The sequence below is a fragment of the Gopherus flavomarginatus genome, chromosome 8, assembly GCF_025201925.1.
Source record: "Gopherus flavomarginatus isolate rGopFla2 chromosome 8, rGopFla2.mat.asm, whole genome shotgun sequence".
Taxonomy (NCBI): Eukaryota; Metazoa; Chordata; order Testudines; family Testudinidae; genus Gopherus; species Gopherus flavomarginatus.
The window spans coordinates 67,190,463-67,211,368 of NC_066624.1; the positions used below are offsets into that span (position 1 = coordinate 67,190,463).

General features: G+C 44.4%; 1 protein-coding gene across 1 annotated transcript in view; it reads right to left on the reverse strand.

Annotated features, from left to right (window-relative positions):
* The window catches only part of HS6ST1 (heparan sulfate 6-O-sulfotransferase 1), a 374,452-nt gene that overhangs the window by 282,742 nt on the left and 70,804 nt on the right, over positions 1-20,906 (reverse strand). Inside the window, exon 2 of the mRNA XM_050964092.1 lies at positions 1,337-2,194. Within this exon, the coding sequence (XP_050820049.1) occupies positions 1,337-1,854 (518 nt within the window). The 5' untranslated portion in view covers positions 1,855-2,194. The remainder of the gene's footprint in view (positions 1-1,336; positions 2,195-20,906) is intronic.

Below are 20,906 nucleotides of genomic sequence, written 5' to 3' on the forward strand. Positions count from 1 at the left end.
GATGTGGGGGTGTGGCGGGGAGGTTTGGTGAATGCAATGGGGTGAACTAGAGTGCAGAAAAAGAAGTGCAATGCCTATAATGGTGTGGACAGAGGGGGTGCCTGGGCTAGGGATGCAGAGGACAGGTGCAGTGTATGTTGTGGCAAGGGCAGGGAATGCAGACGGATGCATGCTGTGGGGGTACAGAGGGCAGGTGGTCCGAGCTTGGGGTGCAGAGAGAAGATGCAGCGCACGCCATGGGGGTGGCAGAGGGGATGTCTGGGTGGAGAGTGTAGTGTATGCTGTGGAATGCAGAAGTGGGTGGCCAGGCGAGATTATAGTGTATGCAGAGAAGCAGGCTGGAGGAGCTGAGAGCCGTGCAGTGCATGCCATGGGCTGGGGGTGCCTAGAGAAGTGCAGTGTATGCTGTGGAGGTACAGAAGGGGGTGCCTGAGCTGAGAGTAGAGAGAGGGGTGCAGCGCATGAAAAAGGGTGCCTGGGCTGCGGGTGCAACACACATTGTAGAGGTGCAAAGGAGGTGCCTGGGCTGGTGGTGCAGAGTACAGTGCCCTGAGTGAGCGTGCAGATGGAGGCGCAGTGAGGGGTGCCCAGGCTGGGGATAGAGAGGAGTCCAGTGCATGCAAAGGGAGTACTTTGACTGGGGGTGCAGTGCACACCGTGAGGGCACAGATGAGGTGCCCAAGCTCACGGTGCAGAGAAGTGCAGGGGGAATGAAGAGAGAGATGATGGGGTGCAGTGCATGTTGTGAAACTGAAGAGGGGACGCAGTGCATGCTGTGGAAATTAAAAGGTGGTGCTGAGGGTGTAAAGGAGTGCAAAGCATGCTGTGGGCTGGGGGTGCAGAGAGGAGTACAGTGCAAGCCATGGGTGTGCAGAGGGGGTTCCCAGGCTGGCGGTGTAGGGGATGCCCAGGGGGATGCAGTGCACGTGGTGAGGGTGCAGGGGGCATTCTCATGCTGGGGGTGCAGAGCATGCTGCAGGCTGGGCTGGGGATGCAGAAAGGAATACAATGCAGGCTGTGAGGGTGCAGAGGGGAGTTCCCGGGCCAAGGCAGCAGGGGAGCGTAGTGCATGCCTGCAAGCATGGCTAGGGGTGCAGAGTACACCCTACACCGCAAGGGTGCTGAGAGCAGTTCTCATGCTGGGGGTGCAAGGCATGCCCCCAGGCTAGGCTGGGGGTGCAGAGGGGAATACACTGCTCACTGTGAGTGTGCAGAGGAGCGTTCCCGGGCTGGGGGTGCAGGGGAGTGCAGTGAACACCATGAGGGTGCGGGTGGGTTGTTTCCCTTGCTGGAGATGCCAGGCATGCCCGCGGGGTGGGCTAGGGGTGCCGCTCACCTGGGGGCTTTGAGCGCGGCGCTCTCCCTCTTGTCCAGCACGCCGGGCACGCAGCTGGTGAGCTCGGTCCAGTCGGCGTGCAGCCCGCAGCTCCAGCCGGTGGAGAAGCGCGAGAAGAGCCAGGTCTCCCGGCGGTTGGGCCGGTAGCAGGTGCACTTCTTCTGCCCGGGCCGGCAGTCGCAGGGCACCTCGAGCCGCACGTTCTGCACCAGGTGGCGGCCGAAGGTGGTGCCGCCCGTCTTCTGGATGTGCAGGAAGACGATCACGTCCTCGCCCTTCATGTCGAAGGCGAGCGCCCGCTCCAGCGCCCGCACGGGGAAGTAGTACTTCTTGACATAGTGCGGGTCCGGCGTGGGGAAAAGGTCCAGCTCCTCGGCCGGGGCGCGGCCGCTGGGCGCCCCCAGGCTCAGCCCCGGCCCCACGTACTGGTACAGGATGAGCATGAAGCACACCGAGCCGGCCACGATCAGCAAGAACTTGCTGGTCCTTTCAACCATGCTCCTGCCAGCGCGCCTCATGTGTCACCATCTCCCGGGGCTGGGCACGCGGGGGGCAGCGGCGGGGGGCAGGGTCCGGTCCGGTCCGCTCCCGTCCCCCCACAGCGGCTGGCACCCGGGGCAACCCCCCTTCCTCCTCCGGCGAGCGGTCCCGGGGCGCTGCGGCGCGGGACAGAGCGAGCGCCCGGCGGGTACCAGCCCCCTTCCCGGTCGGTGTCTTCTCTCCCCAGGACTCGCCGATCGGGAGGCGCGCGGCTGCCAGGGGCGGGGGGGACTGGCTCGAGCCCTTCCTGCCTCTAGCGCGAGCCCACCATGATCGGAGCCCAGCATGCACAGCGCCGGCGCCGCTCGCTCAGCTCCGCTCTCGGCGGCCGCCTCGCGCCGACAGCAGCAGAGAGAGACAGAGCGAGAGAGACGGCAAAGCCCCGCAGCCCTTTCAGCTCTGAGGTTGCAAGCACCCGCCCGCAGCCTTTTTCCCCCTCCCCTTTTCCGCTTCCTACACACAGCAGCTGGGTCCGCTTGGGGAGCTCTGCACGCTCCCAGACTTTTACAGTTCTCCTCAGAGAGCAGCAGAACGGTCCCCTTTGCCCCCACCCCCAACCCCAGGTTGCCAAGCTGCAGAACTGCTAAGCTATGGCCATTTAAATAAGGGAGATGTCAAAGCCAGGAGGGAAAAATTGGGGAAGGCCGTAAAGGTGTCGTGGAAACACAATGCAATGCAACCATCCCTTCAGGGAGAACCTTTGCACGAAGCCTTGACAATCACCTGCAATGAGAGAGGTTTGACACAGCTGAGTTTCTTATTTCTCCTCCCTGTTTGAAACAAAATTACACAGGTGCTGCTGGAATGGGGGTGCCCTGGTTAAAGGGGATTCCATCATATACAGGGATTAAAGTTTGGTTCAATGGCTCCCAGCACCCCTGCAAAATTATTAGCACTGAGAGTATTTGCATGAATACAGAGTAATGCTTTGCAAAAATATCTGCTCGTTCCCCAGGGGACACTGTATGCCTCTTGTTCTGATGCACACAAGATGGCAAATGTGAAAAATTGAGACGGGGATTGGGGATAATTAGTGTCTATATAAGAAAACGCCCCAAATATCTGGACTGTCCCTATAAAATCGGGACATCTGGTCACCCTACACACAACTGGGTGCCGCAGACTTTATTCTGGTGTCACAATGAGGCTTATGATGGCTGTCGGAGGGAAGGAAAGAGCAAGCATGTGTGGTAAACTTTATAGGGGAAAAAATATGTTTTCATGTGTGAGCTGTGTCATTTTAAAAATAAGAGAACAGGTGGTCGGCCTAAAAACAAAGTCAGTGGATGAGATATCAACAGAGAGAGATTTCTGAAGAGAATGCTTTTGCAGAGTTATCAGCAAAGACTTCTCAAAATTAACGCTGCCAGGGAATCCAGTTACAACATAATAGTTCCCAGCATGGTTAAGGAACGTAGGAATTGCTATGTTGGATCAAACACATGGCCCACCTAGTGCAAAATTCTGTATATGACAATGGGCAGCACTAGATGCTCGAGAGGAAGATGCAGGAAACTCCTCAATAAGCAAATAATCTTCAGTGACTAAAGTAGGATTGTGTTTATAGCTGGGCAAATGCTTAAACACCTTACTAAAGCAGGGTCTAAGTAAATACAATAAACTACTTGAAACCTTTGGAGTTCCTTCCCATCCCAGAAGAAGCATGGTCCAGTGGTTAGGGTGTTTGCTTGGGAGACCCAGGTTTAATTCCCTCCTGTACCACAAACTTCCTGGATGACCTCATGCAGGTCAGCTGGTATCTGTGACTCAGTTTCCCATCTGTAAAATGGGGATGACAGTACTTCCTCAACTCAGGGGGTGTTGTGTGGATAAATAGATTAAAGATTATAAGACATGTAGATACTAATGTGATAGGAATCATGTAAGTACCCAACCTAGGAATAGGTTATTCTTTATGCAGAGTCCAGAATACGAGAAAATGCCTCAAGTCTACCAGATCTACATCTCCTAAATGTTTTATTTTCAGTAATTATTTCTATGCTTTACCATTTTCATGTATTTCCACTGATCATTTAATTTAACTATGTTGTGACTAAATTTCAAAGAGTCACTAGTTCTCTTCCTCCACCGAATATAGTCACCGCATTTATGTGAAGTGTAAAGAAATGAAATGTAGGTTACCTCCTGCAAAAAGCTGGGTCTTATTTATAAGGGGTTAGGAGAAAATGAGATACAAGAACTTAGTCTGAACAGTATTACCAATACATCTGCTGGATTTTGAGATGACTGCATTACTCACTAGTTGCAGAGCCACAGTGAGGTATGTGGCTCTTCCCAAACAAGTAACAATAAAATCTTTATAGCACCCCAACGCTTCATATATTGTGTTTATGCATTTATTTTGTTTGATATATTCCTTTTAAAACTCTGCTTCTGATTTTTCCCTTTTCATGTATGTTAGAAACTCCAGAAACAATGATGTCATTGTTATATGCAGTGCTTAGCAGCATCTGCAAATGTAGTATAAACTCAGTTTAAGGTCTGAAATTTATATTTTGATTTGGAAATATGGGCATTTATGTGATGGTTTATATAAATGGTTGGAATATATGCTGTATCGTAAAAACTACAAAGCAGTTCTTGGTATTGATGTTTGTCTCTGGTTGTAAAAGACTGTAACCAGTAGAAATAGCCAACTGTGTTAATTCCAGTTACATGGGTTATTTATTGTTAATGGCTTGATGGTAACTCCAAGATAGAGAATATTTTAGAATTTTTGTTTAGCTATGAAAGATTCATGAAAAGTTGTAAAGGTGGAGATGTTCCGTTAGATTCCATTACTAGTTTTTATTTGTGGTGAGTATACCATATGTTATTTTGTGATAGAATACACTAAAATATAATTTACAGAACATAAACCCAACCACAGAAGAAAATGCAGAAATACAGTTGAAAATCTAATGTTTTCTCTACTATAGCACCTTTTATCTAGAAGGATTGCAGAATAGTTAACATATTGGAAGTATAAGGAATTATTGTACACTTCTCAAATGCATAAGAATATAAAACTGCTGGGTCAGACCAATGGTGCCAGATGCTTCGGGGGAATGAATAGAACAAGGCAATTAAGAAGTGATTTACTGCTGTCGTCCAGTCCCAGCTTCTGGCAGTCAGAGGTTTAAGGACAACCCAGAGCTTGGGGTTGTGTCTCTGGCCATCTTGGCTAATAGCCATTGATGGATCTATCTTCCATTAATTTATCTGATTCTTGTTTGAACCCAGTCATACTTTTGGCGTTTACAACGTCCTCATGCACAAGTTCCAGAGTTTGACTGTATGTTGTGTGAAGAAGTACTTCCTTATGTTTGTTTTAAACCTGCTGCCTATTATTCATTGAGTGACCTCTGGTTTTTGTGTTATGTATAGCAATAAATAACATATCCCTATTCACTTTCTCCACACCATTCATGATTTTATAGACCTCTGTCATAATCCCCTTAGTTGTCTCTTTTCTAAACTGAACATTCAAAGTCTTTTTAATCTCTCCTCATATGGAAGCTGTTCCATTCCCCTAATAATTTTTGTTGCCCTTCTCTACTTTTTCCAATTCTAATATATCTTTTTTGAGATAGGGCAACCAGAACTGCATGCTATTCAAGGTGTGGGTGTACTATGAATTTATATAGTGGCGTTATGCTATTTTCTGTCATATTATGTATTCCTTTCCTAATAGTTCCTAACATTTTGTTAGCTTTTTTGACTGCCGCAGTGCTGGTGCACATTGAGTGGATGTTTTCAGAGAACTAGCCACAATGACTTCAAGATCTCTTTCTTGAAAGGTAACAACTAATTTAGACCCCATCATTTTGTATGTATAGTTGGAATTATGTTTTCCAGTGTACATTACTTTGCATTTATCAACACTAAATTTCATCTGTAATTTTGTTACCCAATCACCCAATTTAGTGAGATCTCTCAGTAACTTTTCTCAGTCAGCTTTGGACTTAACTATCTCGAATAATTTTTTGTCACTTGCAAACTTTGCCACCTCACTGTTCACTCATTTTTCCAGATCATTTATGAATATGCAGTCACCTCTGGAGTGGAAGATGTAAGATATTCTGCATGTATGTCACTACCCTGTATGACCAAAGCTCTGGATCAACACCCTTATTTTTTTCCCCGTGCCTTGGAATCTTGCCCTGAAATGCTGATATTTCAAAGCTGAGTACAGGTATGGCCCCACTTCCTCAGAACACTTCAACACATGCTTAAATCCATCTCTATTTATGTTAAAGTTTAAAGTCCTGCTGAAGTCAATGATAACTAAGCACATGCTTAACTACCTTGCTGAACTAGGATCCAAGGGAGTAAGTACTGTGGCTTTGTATACACTACAGTGGAAGTGCTAATGTAGACAGGCCACAGCATTTTAACCACTGTGGTCTTCTAGACCAGTGGTTCTCAACCAGGGGTATACAGAGGTCTTCCACATGGTACATCAACTCATCTTTGCCTCATTTTACAACAGGCTACATAAAAAGCACTAGCAAAGTCAGTACAAACTAAATTTTTTTTACAGACAATGACTTGTTTATACTGCTCTATATACTATGGACAGAAATATAAGTACAGTATTTATATTCTAATGATTCATTTTTTAATTATATGGTAATAATGAGAAAGTCAGCAATTTTTCAGTAATAGTGTGCTGTGGCTGATTTTGTAAGCGAGTAGTTTTTGAGCGAGATGAAACTTGGGATATGCAAGACAAATCAGACTCCTGAAAGTAGCTTGGAAAGATTGAGAACTACTGATCTAGACCTGCTCTGAGCAGAGTTAGAACACCATTGGCTTGTCAGCACCATTGGTTAGTCAATACTATATTCACTGTTACTTCCTTTGAAGCTGCACCATAGATAGCAACAGTAAGAAGTATTGAGAAAAGAAATCTAGAGGCGATACAGATTATCACAGTGACCTAGTGAACTGCACATCTGACCCCTCCTGGTCTTTACAGTACACCCCCTCTAGCACTCCATCCTCGAACAATCACCTGTTTTTCGGGGTTGAATCATATGATTCTCTCATTCTCAGACCAGGCTTGGTCTGCAGTCCCCTGTGTGATTACTTCAGCAGCTCTGACTTATGTCCAGATTCTGCTATTCTCTTTGTTACAATGACTGTGGTAATCAGTGGCCAAATACTTCCTTAAAGCAAAGTATTTCTTTAGAACAACAGCATTTCAGAGAAAATATGTCTTTAAAACAATACAACAGATTGTATGCATAGCTAGCTTTTCCCTAAGGTTTACCATGCCCTGGATCTGGGAGGCCTGCTTCTTTACACTCCCTCCACAGAGTACATTTCTCTCTCTGTCTCTTCTCACAGAGAGCCTGTCTCGCTAGACAGCTTCTGACAAGTGACTCCCCTTCTCCTTAAGAAAGGCTTTTTAACTCTTTAAAGTTCTTTGATGGCTAGCTTCCTAGCTTTGGTAAAATAAGGAGACATTGAAACTAGACTGATTATCTTCCAAGTGTGCATCGGGGAGTCCTTATCTACATCTGTTGTGTTGCCTCTCTGTTTCCTCTTCCCACAGCCCCCTATTCAGTTAGATCAATACAGTAATATAGGAAATTCTAATAATCCTGATATACCATAACTTCCCCTTGCTAATCAGGTCACATGGTGTCATAAAATGGTCACATCTCAGTCTTCATAATATTACATATCAGCTCCATCTCTGTCACAGATGTGTTATGAATCATGTAGAAAGTTAATCATCACATGTATTCAAGATCTTAGTTTTAAGTCTCATGCCAAAAATGGAAAACAGTGAAGCACAGAGGCTGAGATCCTCAAAGGTATTTAGGTGCCTAACTTCCATTGAAATCAATGGGCAAGGTGGGTGAGTTATTATCTTTTATTGGACCAACTTCTGTTGGTGAGAAGAGTACCTGAAGTAGAGCTCTGTGTGGCTCGAAAGCTTGTCTCTCTCGCCAACAGAAGTTGGTCCAATACCTCACCCACCTTGTCTCTCTACTATCCTGGGACTGACACTCAACTACACTGCATTGAAATCAATGTGAGTTAGGCACTTAAATATCTTGGAGGGCCTGGGCCAAAACCCCCAACATCAATGGGAGTTTTCCCAAGCAAGGATCATATACTGGGTTAAATCCGCAGCATATTTGGCCAGGATTGTATATGGCTGGAGGGGGAAAAACACACACACAATCTACCACATCCTTGGATTCTGGGAGGTTAAATCTTGCACATGGGACCAGTGTATAATTTTTATTTAAAAAAAAAACTACATTGATTGTGTCCTCATAACTAGGACAGCATGAACAGGCTAAGCACTGGACCAAACTGTTATCAGTTACATCGTGTGAATCTGGAATATCTAATTATTTGTTACTTCTGATTTATGCCAGTGTAACAGAGAAGAATTTGGCCCAATCCATGCAAGCACAGATATTGTGGTTGGGATTTTCAAAAGAACCCAGTTGACTTAGGAACAAAAATTCCATTGATTTTTCAATGAGACTTGAGTTTCTGAATCACAGTTGAAAAGTCTGTCATTTTTTATAGCTTTCCTCATATAAACCCATATCTGTGATCATTGATGTACTTAATCTGTTTTGTTTACTATGATTACATGTTATCGTTTGCCACAAACACATTTAAGCCAGCAGCATGTATGTGACGGAGTATAAATCAAATTGTAACAGGTACCAAAACTTCATGGTATCAAGGCGTACGGCACGAGAGAGCGTGGTCTAAGCTGATAATGCACATGACTGGAAATTAGGTGACCTGGATTGCATGTATGGGGAGCTTGCACAGTGCTTTGAATGAGTAAGGACTAAGCATTTTATTGTTATTTACAGCTCTGTCCCATAGGCACATCACCTCACCAAAATTAAGCCTCACAACATCCAAAAGGTATTCCATTTCACAGAGGGCACAGATGTATTTATTCCTTGTTTAATCATAAAAGTGATAAAGAGAAAAGAAAAATAACTGACAAATACAGGAAAAACTCATTTTTTTTTATTGTATCCTGAATCTTGCTACATTTGGTGTTTTTCTGCAAATTTCATGATTTTTGAATGCTTCAGGTTGGCAATAATGACATCTAGTCAATTTTACAAAATGCATTTTTTGCCCATTTTTTCTGGGTTTTGTGGTTTTGCAACATTTTTCCTATTTTTTTTAAATGTTTACTCCCTATTGCTGCAAAAGAGACACGCAGACTGGGGGAAAGTGACTGACTGGACATGTAGTTTCACTGTAAAATCAAAGTGCTTTCAAATGCACAAAGTGAACTGCAAGAGAAAAACGTTTTCTTCCAATGTCTTTCAGTTTGAGATTTTAGGTGTTACTTCTTATGACGAGCTATATTATGCCATCAAATCTGACACAAGTACAAGATCAGTGGTCCTAAACTGGGCAAGATTTTCAGACAGACATAGAGTCTTAAAATCAATAGTGTCCCCTTAAGTGTTATATGCTGTTGGTTTTCATCAGTAAGGAGATCGGGGGTTTCTCTTGATTAGGAAGAATGGTTTAGTTTAGATCAAGGGTTACCTAATTTTGACTTAAACTCAACTACTTTAATTACTCAAGATACACCAAGGAGGTAAGCCTCTCATGAGTTATTCAGGATAAAAGACAGTGGTGGGGTCAAACCAGGAAGAGGGGAGATCTTTTTGCAGATGACAGCAAGAAGTAATAAAATGTTCCCAAATGCAGTGGGAAAGCACTTCATAATTTCTTGCTGCTGTCTGCAAATTCTTAGTTGTTATTTTTAAAAAAGCAATTGCATGTTTTCCTTTTCCCACCAGTGAGGGTAGGGCTTTGCTGCAAAGTTAACTCAGGTGATTGGCTCGTGACCACTAGCATCTAGGTTGGCCTAGCGTGGGTGTGAGCGGCCACACTACAGAGTGATACTCGAGTGCAGCCATATTGGTGCTGCACCCATCCATGTGAGGTGCTAGGACTTCTGGGATCTTATCCCATAGTTCTTAGCACTGCAGTAAGATGAGACACTCTATAATTCTTTCCCAGTGAATTCTGGGGGAATTTGTCCTTTGGGGCACATGGGGGGTATTGTGGGAAGGCACTGGAGGACTATTAGCCTGTATCCCCACTGCAAAATGGGTGGGTTACTGGCCTGAGTACAAGTTGCACTCAAACGTAAGCCTATGGCCCAGGACAGGCGAGCTAGTTCGGGTGTAAAGCACCACCCTACTCATGTGAGAGGTTCTTGTGATGGAAGCTCAAGTGAACTCTGCGGTGAAGAAAAAGCCAAAGATGCCAGCAGAATACACTGTACATCATTGCAATCCTACTAACCTGCAATCCTACTAACCTGAGAAAACAGCAGTCAGATAGCAAAAGATGTGCGGACTATACCACATCACCCCCTGAAACACACACTTGTCAGTGAAGTGTTAATTTCAAAGCTTAACTGGGATAATTTAAATATTAGCTTTATTAAGCAGAGTATTCTAAAGATTTGTCTACCACGCAGAAGTTGCACCAAAATCAGTTAACTATTGAGCTGAGCCAGCACAAAGTCATCTGTGAACATATATTTTGGTTTAAGACTGGCTTGTTTCTGTTCCTAACAGACTTTAGCCAGATCAGTTGAAGAGCATCCACAGCCTTTTGCACCAGTTAATTTTATTGATTTTAAATCATAATTTTAGTTAAACTGATGCAACTGTGTATTTTGATAAGTCCTAAAATATCCTCAGCACCAGGAAAGGCACTTTTAAAAAACTTCTTCTGCCCCCCATTTTGGGAAGGAGCTGTTTGTTTACCTGTTCTTCAGAGTGGAATTTTCTACCTAGGCTGGCAGGAGACTTTTTTCTACTTATTCATATTTGGAATTTTGTTTCTCAATCTCTTCACATTGTCAAGGAGGATGGGGTTATGGTTCCTTTAATTGCTGCTACTATCTACGTAACTGTATTAACACGTGGTAAGGGAGTGGTACTGAGTCACAAAGCCTGGCATTCAGCAGCTATCTTTGGAATGGCCCATGTCTAAGGGCCAATTGACATAATTAACCCTGTTGTTCCCTGATCGTGTTACAGCATGGTTCCATTTGTAGTGCAGACAACATTTGAGCCATGTCTGGAACCATGCTAAAGCCTACAAGATTAGCTCAGCCCCATGGATAGGATGCAACTATATTTTTAGGTTCTTGACCAGAAACAGTTTCACAGGGCCACTAGGAAGTGCTAGGTGTGTCCTTGGTATCTTTCAAGCACTGCAGGTCTAGGCAGGATTCAAACAGAGGAAAACCACCTTAGTTAATCCTCCAGGGCATCCTGCAGATACACATAAATCTATACACTTGCACAAAGTTCTGCTCACCAAAGCAGCATTTATGGGCTTTTGTGTAATGACATCATGCAGCAAAACAGAAAAACCAAGAATAAGGTCAGGACTCAGTCTTTTATTTCCTTGTTTTATAAGGGTCAGTCTATTCTACAGTTATAACCAAGTCAGGGGACAGATAAAACATGGGTATCTCCCAACCCAGTTATAACACTGATTTGTTTTGTAGTGGATAACTGAGCTCTTGAAGCATGCAAAAGCTTACAGGTTTTAACATGGTTTGGGATTGTGGTTGAAACATGTGGAGATCCTGAGGCAGTACCCCTTCTAGGGGAGGGGTTTGTTAGCCCGGAGAGAGGGCAGGGGGCCAGCTGTTTTTCATCCAAGCTCATGCATTGCAACAGCTGCGAGTCCATGCTGTCTGGGCTTGATGAAAAGGACAGAGCTGTGTGTCATCAGCATATTGCTGGCATTATCACCCATTTGTATATGGAGATTAAGTCAGAGCAGTGAGAGGATTGCGCTTTGCAGAACTCCTCCCCAAGTCTTCTTATGCACAGAGAAACAGCTGCCTAATATGACAGAGACATTAGAAAGGAATGAGTGTAACCATTTCCTCACAGTTCTGTAACATCTAGTTAGGACATAAAGGAGGGATCCGCAGTACCTCTTAACTGGTGGTATCATAGGCGGGTGAAGAATCTAAAAACATCTGTATAGTAATTTCATTTCTGTCCAGCCTCTGGAAGGGATCACTGCAGCTAGTATCATTTCTGTGCCTCGATCTGGTCTGCAGCCATATTCAGTAGGTTCTAGAATGTCAGGAAATGTTGCTGGTGACTATTCACTACCAATTGCTTGGTAACCTTGCCTAGGAAGCAAGGTTAGAGGTGGGCGGTAGTCAAAGTTGCTGATATCAAGTGCCATCTGTGGCAAAGAGGAATCATTCCAAGTTTTGTAGGTGACTTGCGACTGAGAAAGTTCCTTTAATTGTGTTTGGAAGATGCCATAATCTTTGAGAAGGATTATTGGCCTCTTCACTTCTGAAGCATAGATTCATTAGAGTCCTTTTGCCAGCTAGTCAGATTAGAAAGGGTCTTTTTCCATTGGTGACTCCAGCCTGTTGCCTTCCTTTTCAGCTGTGTTTAGAGCAGGGGTCGGCAACCTTTCAGAAGTGGTGTACCGAGTCTTTATTTATTCACTCTAATTTAAGGTTTTGCATGCCAGTAATACATTTTAACGTTTTTAGAAGGTTTCTTTCTATAAGTCTATAATATATAACTAAACTAGTGTTGTATGCAAAGTAAATAAAGTTTTTTAAATGTTTAAGAAGCTTCATTTACAATTAAATTAAAATGCAGAGCCCCCGAACCAGTGGCCAGGACCCGGGCATTGTGAGTGCCACTGAAAATCAGCTCATGTGCCGCCTGTGGCACGCATGTCATAGGTTGCCTACCCCTGGTTTAGAGAATGCTGGTGACCCATGCAGGTGGTGAGGCTATAATGGCTATTTGGGACCAGGAGTGCTAATTGCTGTGTACAGTAGATCTTAGTGTTTTACCCAATCAACTCCTTGGTCCTGACAGAAGAACTGGCTCAGGGCTTGTATACTAAGGTAGATGCATTCACAGGATTTTGACTTGTACATCTGACTCTCTGAAATAAAAGCTAATTACAGAAGCATTCACCTTTGCTTGTGGCTTTTAATGGCAAGCTGAAAAGAGTAAACTGAGTGAGCAGAGGACCACTGGAGTTGCAGGTTAGAGAGCTACTGAGAAGGTTTTCTTTTTATTTACCAAATGCTAGGAAAATATGTAATGAAATTAGCCTGAAAGCAGTATAATAAACATCAATTGCACATTACTAGATGTGCAGCTAAACTGGATATCAGTACAGCTCAGATGCAATAAGTTATGAATATGCAGTAAGTCGCCTGAACTGTGCTAATATCCAGTTTAGCTGCAGTAACAATTGACTAGTGCATCCCAACTTAGGAAACCAGCAGCCTGTAACATCTCTGCCTTTGTGTCCTGATCAGAGTCCTTTCAACAATGTTCATTCTATGAGTATTTTAGCATAGAGGCTGCAGCCTTGATATTTAAGAGCAGCTTAGAATCTTGAGTTATTTCAAGAACAAATATACCCTGCTAACTTGGGTTTCAGATATAGACGTTCCTATAAACGATAGATGCCTCAGAAATAAAATCTGTGTGTTCTATCTTTAGTATGACCCCTAAAAGTACCTCATGGAAAAAGACTGAAAAAAAATCTGACTGCCAGCTTCCTTGTTGTAATAAAAACTGCCTGTCGGAGAAACAGAAGATCAATCTCAGAGGCTTCCTCAAACTTCAAAAACGTGTGTAATGTTAGTTTACGGAGTGTGGGGGCAGCACTGTCAATAGCAGCACAGATACATTTACAATCCAGTTGACATTACGAAATTATGGGATTTTCCACACTTTGTTTTCTCATAGTGATTGTGATTGTCAGCATCTTATCACAACATTCTTTATAAAAGATGTAAAATCAAAGCATGAGCATTAAGAAAGTGACACTAAGAAAAAGGAATTTTAAGAGGATTGCAAGATAAACATTAAACCCTGATAATTTATAATTAAATTAACCCAAGAAAGCTACCTTAAAGGAGCCTTAAGAGTTTAGTTTAAAGCTACACAAGCAAGGAAATTAAGAGGGAAGGCAGGAAACGCAGGCTTACTAGCTAACTTTGACTGGAATTCAAAAGGGGATGGGGGAGAGAGACAAGTGAAGTGGGTTAAGGTTGTACCATTAGATTGCTTTTCAGAGTGCACTCCAAGTTTATTTGCTTTTGTGGATTGTTTGAACCTTGCTGTTATTTCAGACTTGATTTTTGAACTTTGCATAGTAACTGCCTAACCAGATCAGTCCAGTGGCCTATGTAAATCCAATATCATGTCTCTGAGAGTGTAGAATGGTAGTTGTTTCAAGTGAGGGTGCAGAAACCCCACAATGAACCATTCTGCAATCCTCCCACATAAGGGTAAATTACGTCCTTGCCCCAGGCGGCTGGTTTCTAACTGAAGCATAACACTTTACAACTCTCAGACATTTTACCTGGTTTATGTAACTGTAGGCAGTATCCATACTGTGCAAGTGGCTAATTCTTTTTTTGATATGTATGATGTTCTTGACATCAGTGATATCTTGTGGCATGGACTTTCACCTGTTGCTTTTTAAAAAAAGTTCTAGAAATAAGATAATATGTATTAGTTTCACACTACAGTTGTAGCCTGAGAGATAGAGGTTTAAGACTCATGAGAACAGTGAGCAGAGGAGAGACAGAAAGAAGTCTTCAGTGTACTGTAAATATGAGAAATAGTGGGGTTTATTTTAAAATACCATAAAGTACATTCGACATATGAACTTCCACTAACAAGTAAAAATAACCCCCTTTTAAATCTTCGTTTGACATGCAAGAAAGCATCTGCTTAGAAAATCTAAGCTGCTGAATCCTGACCTGGACTGAGTTCCTACGGGCTAGGACACACTTTTAACCCTTTGGCTCCATCCTCCTCTTGGCTTCATTCCACCAACTACTTTCACTTTTCCCCTTCTTTGATGTTTTTGTAATAGTAAGACACTTTCCCATCTTACTCTGCTAGCACAGGAGGAAGGTAGGGACACAATCAACAGCTATTTCATATGAGCATAAACTAAGAAGCCACTATTATATATATCACATAACACTGAGTAGTTTCCCACTCATTCCCCATTGCGAAACTGCTGTGCAACATTTCCTGAAGAACTGTATTCCTAGCACTAGATGGTGCTGTATAAAAATGTAAACAGTAGCCCTTCCAAATGTCCAAAACTCAGCCTGTCATGTGGTGCAAAATGGAGTCCAACAAATCACCAGCAATTAGCATTGACTTCTCCTGTTTTTAAAGAAAAACAATAGTACCCTGAAGTAAAAGGACCCAGGTTTATTTGCTCTAATGTGGACAGCTAGTGAAAAATAAACTAGCTCTGCAGCTGAGAGCCCCGGGTTGATTTAAAGGCCCTGGATCTCCCAGCCACAGCCGGTGCCCCAGGGCCTTTAAATCTTGAGAGGCCACACCTCTTCTAGTGGAGGCCACACCCCCCTCAGGACTCTGGCAGTACTGGTAAGTCCTGTAAGTTACTTTCACTCCTGTGGAGTACGTAGTTCTGGTCTGTATGCTAGACTTTTAAATTTGTTGTCTGTGGAGACAGCATTTTGTGAGGGGGAGCTGATGTACATGCAATGCTCTCTACCACAGACGTAACTCTGTTTTGTTGTTTTCCTTCTTCTAAAATGAAACAACTTTCGACTAAAAGGATGTGATTGCCCTTGTGTATGGGGAAGTGTCACAGGAGTTCTGGTGACAGGGATGTTTTTACAAACACAAAAGTGGAAAAGGCAGTAAAGAAATGTCCTGCTTAAAATAAGAAAAAAGGTTGAATAGTCATTTATGGAATGTGTCCATTTAAATGGAAAATATAAGTTTCAGCTTAGGTTCATAGGCTTGATTGGAATTTTCATACAAATACGATTGAGGCCAGTGGTAAGAGATCAGTTTTCCTATCTGCTTGAAATAGATATTTGTAGACCTGTGTTTTCCAGAGGAACTAGTCAAGCGGGAAAGCTAGGACTTGTGAAAGATGCTTCAGATTCTGTTATGCACCAAACACAAACTTAATTGAAAGGTACACTTCTAAAGAACTGAGAGGAGATACCTCTGTTTCTACCGATGACTAATACTTTCCAGTTATCTGTTATTTTAGTAACTGGCTTCAAGAAAACTTTGAAGATGTCTAGGACAAGAATCCCTGAATTGAGAAAGCCTGTTTAGTGCTATTCTTACAACTAAAGTGACCCCAGAAACGACTTATGTTCAGGTCTACAAAAGCTGCAGCAATATGGCATATGGTTTTAAACAGAAGCATTCTTCCTTCCAGGTGTAATTAGGGCTCATTTAAATGGAATATTGATTGGACTAGCCATTGCAGAATTTGGTATGGAGGAATAGCTATTGTGGAATCTCTTAATCCATAATGGCTACGTCAAAATAACCCCAGATGGATGCTATTCCAGAATAATTAGTGCACTTCCAAAGCAGAATATTATTCTGAAAACAGCTATGCAAGGCTAATTCCCAGACAGAATGTCCATACAGGGCACTATTCTGGAATACCTCTTGTTATTCAGGTCAATTACCCTGTGTACACAAGCCCTTAGTTTATCTGGGGAATAGCAGAGATATAGAGGGGGAGCTACTTTTGGAAGAGAGCTGCATCCTTCATGGTGCCTGTTTTCTGTTTTTAAGCTTGTGTCCGAGTTAGGGCTTTTTGCTAATGTCAAACTATTACAGAAGTTAAATGCCAACAGATTGTCAATCAGCTAGATGCTAGCGTTAGTAAACATTGAAATTCAAACGAGGCAAAATTAGGCCTTTTATGGAAACAAAAGCAAAGCTTGGAAATTGTTGTGTGTTTGCACATTTTAATTCATAGCTTTCTCTTCCCCTGCTGTTGATTTGTAATACCTCATTGATAGAGGTGAGAGTCATCATTTAATATGTATGTAAAGACTGATAAGTGAAAACATACTGATTTCTTGCAGAACGTTATGAAAAGTTCCTCTCAAATAGAGACAGAGGCATCAGGGCTAAATAAGTGTCATGAAAACTGGTTACTGTAAGAGTAAAATGATTTTTTTTTTAAATTAGAGAGGTGGTGCCAGATTTGGAGCTGTGCCAGTTTACACTAGCAGAGGATCTGACTCTGTCCTTAGTTCTCTATGGACTGAAAATGGAATTTCCAGCAGTAAAGGATTACTTACTATAGTGTATAAGAGTAGTAATACTAAAACTTACATGCAAAGGTGCTAGCTGAATTCCAAGCCATAGTGAAAGTTATTTTTGGACAAATTGAGTTTAGTGGCCAGACAGCCCATGATATAGAAAGCGAAATTAGAAAAGGTGAACTATGTCCATGCAGCCATCAAAACATGCTATAAATTGCTCCACATCATCGATGGAAATGAGCCACTAAATCTTGGCAAAGATTACATATTGCTTTTTCAGAAGAGAGTGAGCAAGTTGTGGTTGATGCTTATTCTTCGTGGCCCAAAGTAGCACACAAACTTCTGCAGACAAAACGATCAACGGTAGGCAAAAAATTGTTTTAGATAATAATTCTCAGTTTGTTTGAGGAATGTCAAATATTCCACAGGAAAAATTCAGCATAGCATTCTAGAAACGCTTATCACCCAACAGGGCTGTCCATAGGAGGGCATGGGATCTGGGACACCCCCCTTTCCCTGCTCTGGGCCCTGCTCTGCCCCACCTCTCCCCTTAGCTCTGCCCCTTCCCCACTCCCATTCCACCCCACCCCTGCCCCACCTCTTTCCGGCTTCTGCCCCCTCCCCTGAGCAATGCCAGGAGCTGGCGGAGCATGGCAGGGCAGGCTAGGGCCGGGTCGCTCGTTGCTGCCAGCACCAGGCCCCCCACTAACCCTGGACACTCTGGACCCTGCGTCTCGAAGCATGGGGCCACCCAAAGTGCAGGGCCTGGGGCAGTTGCCCTGGTCCATCCTATGGACAGGATAGCTCTATTACCCAGTACCAGACTGGATAGCAGAGACAGTGGGCAGACAGGTTCCTTTCTGCACTAGGAAATACCTGCCATTATGAGCATTGGTGTTAGCAACTTTGGTAGCCAGAACATAGAAGTCTCTCTGGTTTTTGTTAGCCATTTTCAATCTTGAGCAGAGTTAAACAGAAATTGTGCTGAAAACAGCTATGCACGGCTAATTCCCAGTCAGAGGCAGACCCAGTAGCAGTTGATAGGCAGTGTAAATGCACATTGTCTAGCAACACTTTCTGGCATCAGCCAGAGCGTGGACAACAAACGTGGGTTCTGGTTATCTTGCATCGCTGAAGCTGTAAGCTGTTGCCAGAGGAGAGGCCAGACTGGGGAATGACAATGGTTGTATTACTCTTCCAACCTGTCCCCACTCAAGATACCGAAAGGAGACTCCTCTCACAGCAGACTGTGCAGATGTTCAGTGTATGCTCCAGTAGGCTCCTTGAGGTTGGCTCCTCTGTGGAGTTAGAATGGGCTTTACCAAACTCCTTGGGTTATGCTCTCTCTTTGGTGGAGTTCGGATACCTCTCCAAGTTCCACTAGTCTCTTAGGCATTGATTCCCCCTTTGCTGGGTGATATTTCCTTGTCTAACTACTCATGGTGCCAGAATCAGACATTCACAGTAGATTGAACATATCTTCATAATATGATCCTCCTCCAGTTCTCTGTGCTTTGAGTAGTGAACGAGTTAACAGAGTTCACATTGAAAGTATCATCTATGGTATCTGAGTTAACACATCACTGAAATGAACAGGGGCAGTTCACAACTCTAGCCATTGTTTCAGACTCTGCAAATTGGGCAGATGCTGCTACCCTGGTTTACACTGCTTGTTTTCTTCATAACCCAGTGAGAGCTACAGAGATACTCTTACATGGAAGCACACATCTGTGCTAGAAACTTCAAAGCGCTCCCGCGGCAGTGCATTGAAGTGAGTGTGATCCCAGCGCTCCTGGTAATCCACCTTCACGAGGGGAATAGCTCTGAGTACTAGAAGTGCGGCTCCCAGTGCTCGGAGCCTGTCTACACTAGCGCTTTAAAGTGCTCAAACTTGCTGCGCTCAGGGAGGTGATTTTTCACCTCCCTGAGCCAGCAAGTTAGAGTGCTATAAAATGTAAGTGGCACTTTACAGTGCTGCAACTTTCTTGCTCAATGGGGTGAAAAAACACCCCCTTTGTGCACAGCAAGTTTCAGCACTGTAAAGCACCATTGTAGACAGCGCATCAGCACTGGTAGCTACGCCCCTTATGGAGGTGGTTATTTTAGAGCGCTGGGAGAGCTCTCTCGAAGCGCTCTGCCGCTACTACACAAGCTACATTAAAACGCTGCCGGGGCAGCACTTTAATGTTGCCAGCGTAGACTAGCCCTTACACTCTACACTGGCAAGTTTCTGTGCAGTAAAGCGGCTTTTTGCTCTGTAACTCCTGAGATATACACACTGCCAAGCCACTTTGTGCGCAGAAACTGCACAGTTGTAGCACTCTAAAACAGCCACCCGACAAGAGGCGTACAGCTTTCTGCGCCAGGACTACAGCGCTGTGGTGCTAGTGTAGACACCGGGGTGATTACAGCACTGCGATTGGCCTCTGGGACGTGTCCCACAATGCCCGTTCTTACCCCTCTGGCCATCGGTTTGAACTCTACTGCCTTGCCCTCAGGTGACCAATTGTCATCCCCACCCCGTAATTCCATTGCAAATTTGAAAGTCCCCTTCCTATTTTCTTGGTGATGCATGCAGTGGTCTCAGTGCATCTTTCCAGGTGACCATGCCTGCTCCACGCACCAGGCGATCCCCCGCTTGGAGCAATGCTGAGCTGCTGGATCTCATCAGCATTTGGGGAGAGGAAGCTGTCCAGTCCCAGCTGCACTCCTGCCGTAGGAATTATGATACCTATGGACAGATTTCTAGATGCATGATAGAAGGGGGCCATGACTGGGACACATTGCAGTGTAGGGTAAAAGTGAAGGAGCTGCAGAATACCCATGACAAGACACGGGAGGCAAACCACCACTCCAGTGCTGCGCCCACGAGCTGCTGGTTCTACAAAGAACTGGATGCAATACTCGGCAGCGACCCCACCTCCCCTGTGAAGGCCCCTGTGGATATTTAGTTGGCTCACATGCCAGTCAAGAGTGGACCAAGTCAGGAGGAGGAAATCTTGGACAAAGAGTGGGTGGGGGACCCAAAGGCAGAGGATGGCTCGGAGGCCAGAGATGCATGCAGTCAGGAGCTCTTTTCTACCCCAGAGCATAGGTGCCAACTTCCCCTCTGCCTGGTGGATGCTTGACCCTGCCCTTCCCTGGCCCTGGCCCTTCTCTTATTTAAACTAAATAAGAGGAAATTTCTTCACTCTTCAAAAATTTCAAACTTGGGTACCTGAAGTTAGGCATTTAGCCATATTTAGACACCTACATTTCCAGCCTGTGGAACTCACTCCTGCAGCTGGTCATTGAATAAAATACTGTAGCTAGGTTTAAAAGGGGGGCTGGAGAATTGTAAGGCCAAGTACAAGAGCCCATGGAGGTGAGCCATGAGCCAGCTCTCATGTTTCAGTGTGCCAGTTAGTTACCAAAGTGGTCAAGAAGTACTTTCCCCCACCAACTCACCTGCAGCCTGATTTGACAAGGGACCTTCTATAACCAAGTGAACTGAGACATAGCCCTGGTTAATGCTACCAAGTTAGGTCGACGAAAGGCAGCTCACGTCGACCTAACTCTAAGTGTCTACACTACAGTGTCGCTCCCATTGATGTAAGTTATCCATTACACTGACTTAATAACTCCACCTCTGTGAGAGGGGTAGTGCTTAAGTCAATGTAGTTAGGTCGACACAGTGTCCATGTAGACACTGCATTGTTACATCACTTGTTGCCACCTGGGGCTGACAATCGGAGCTCTGCTTCCCGGTACTGACAACTGGAGCCCTGCCGAGTGAGGGATTTGGTGCGGGGTGGAGGGTAGGAGAGCCGGGATTCCTCATGGTGAGGGATTGAGGCCGAGGGGGAGAGAGGGAGAAGGGCCTGAGCCCAGGTGACGGGGCTCCTGTTGTCAGCACCCCACAGTGCCCCATGC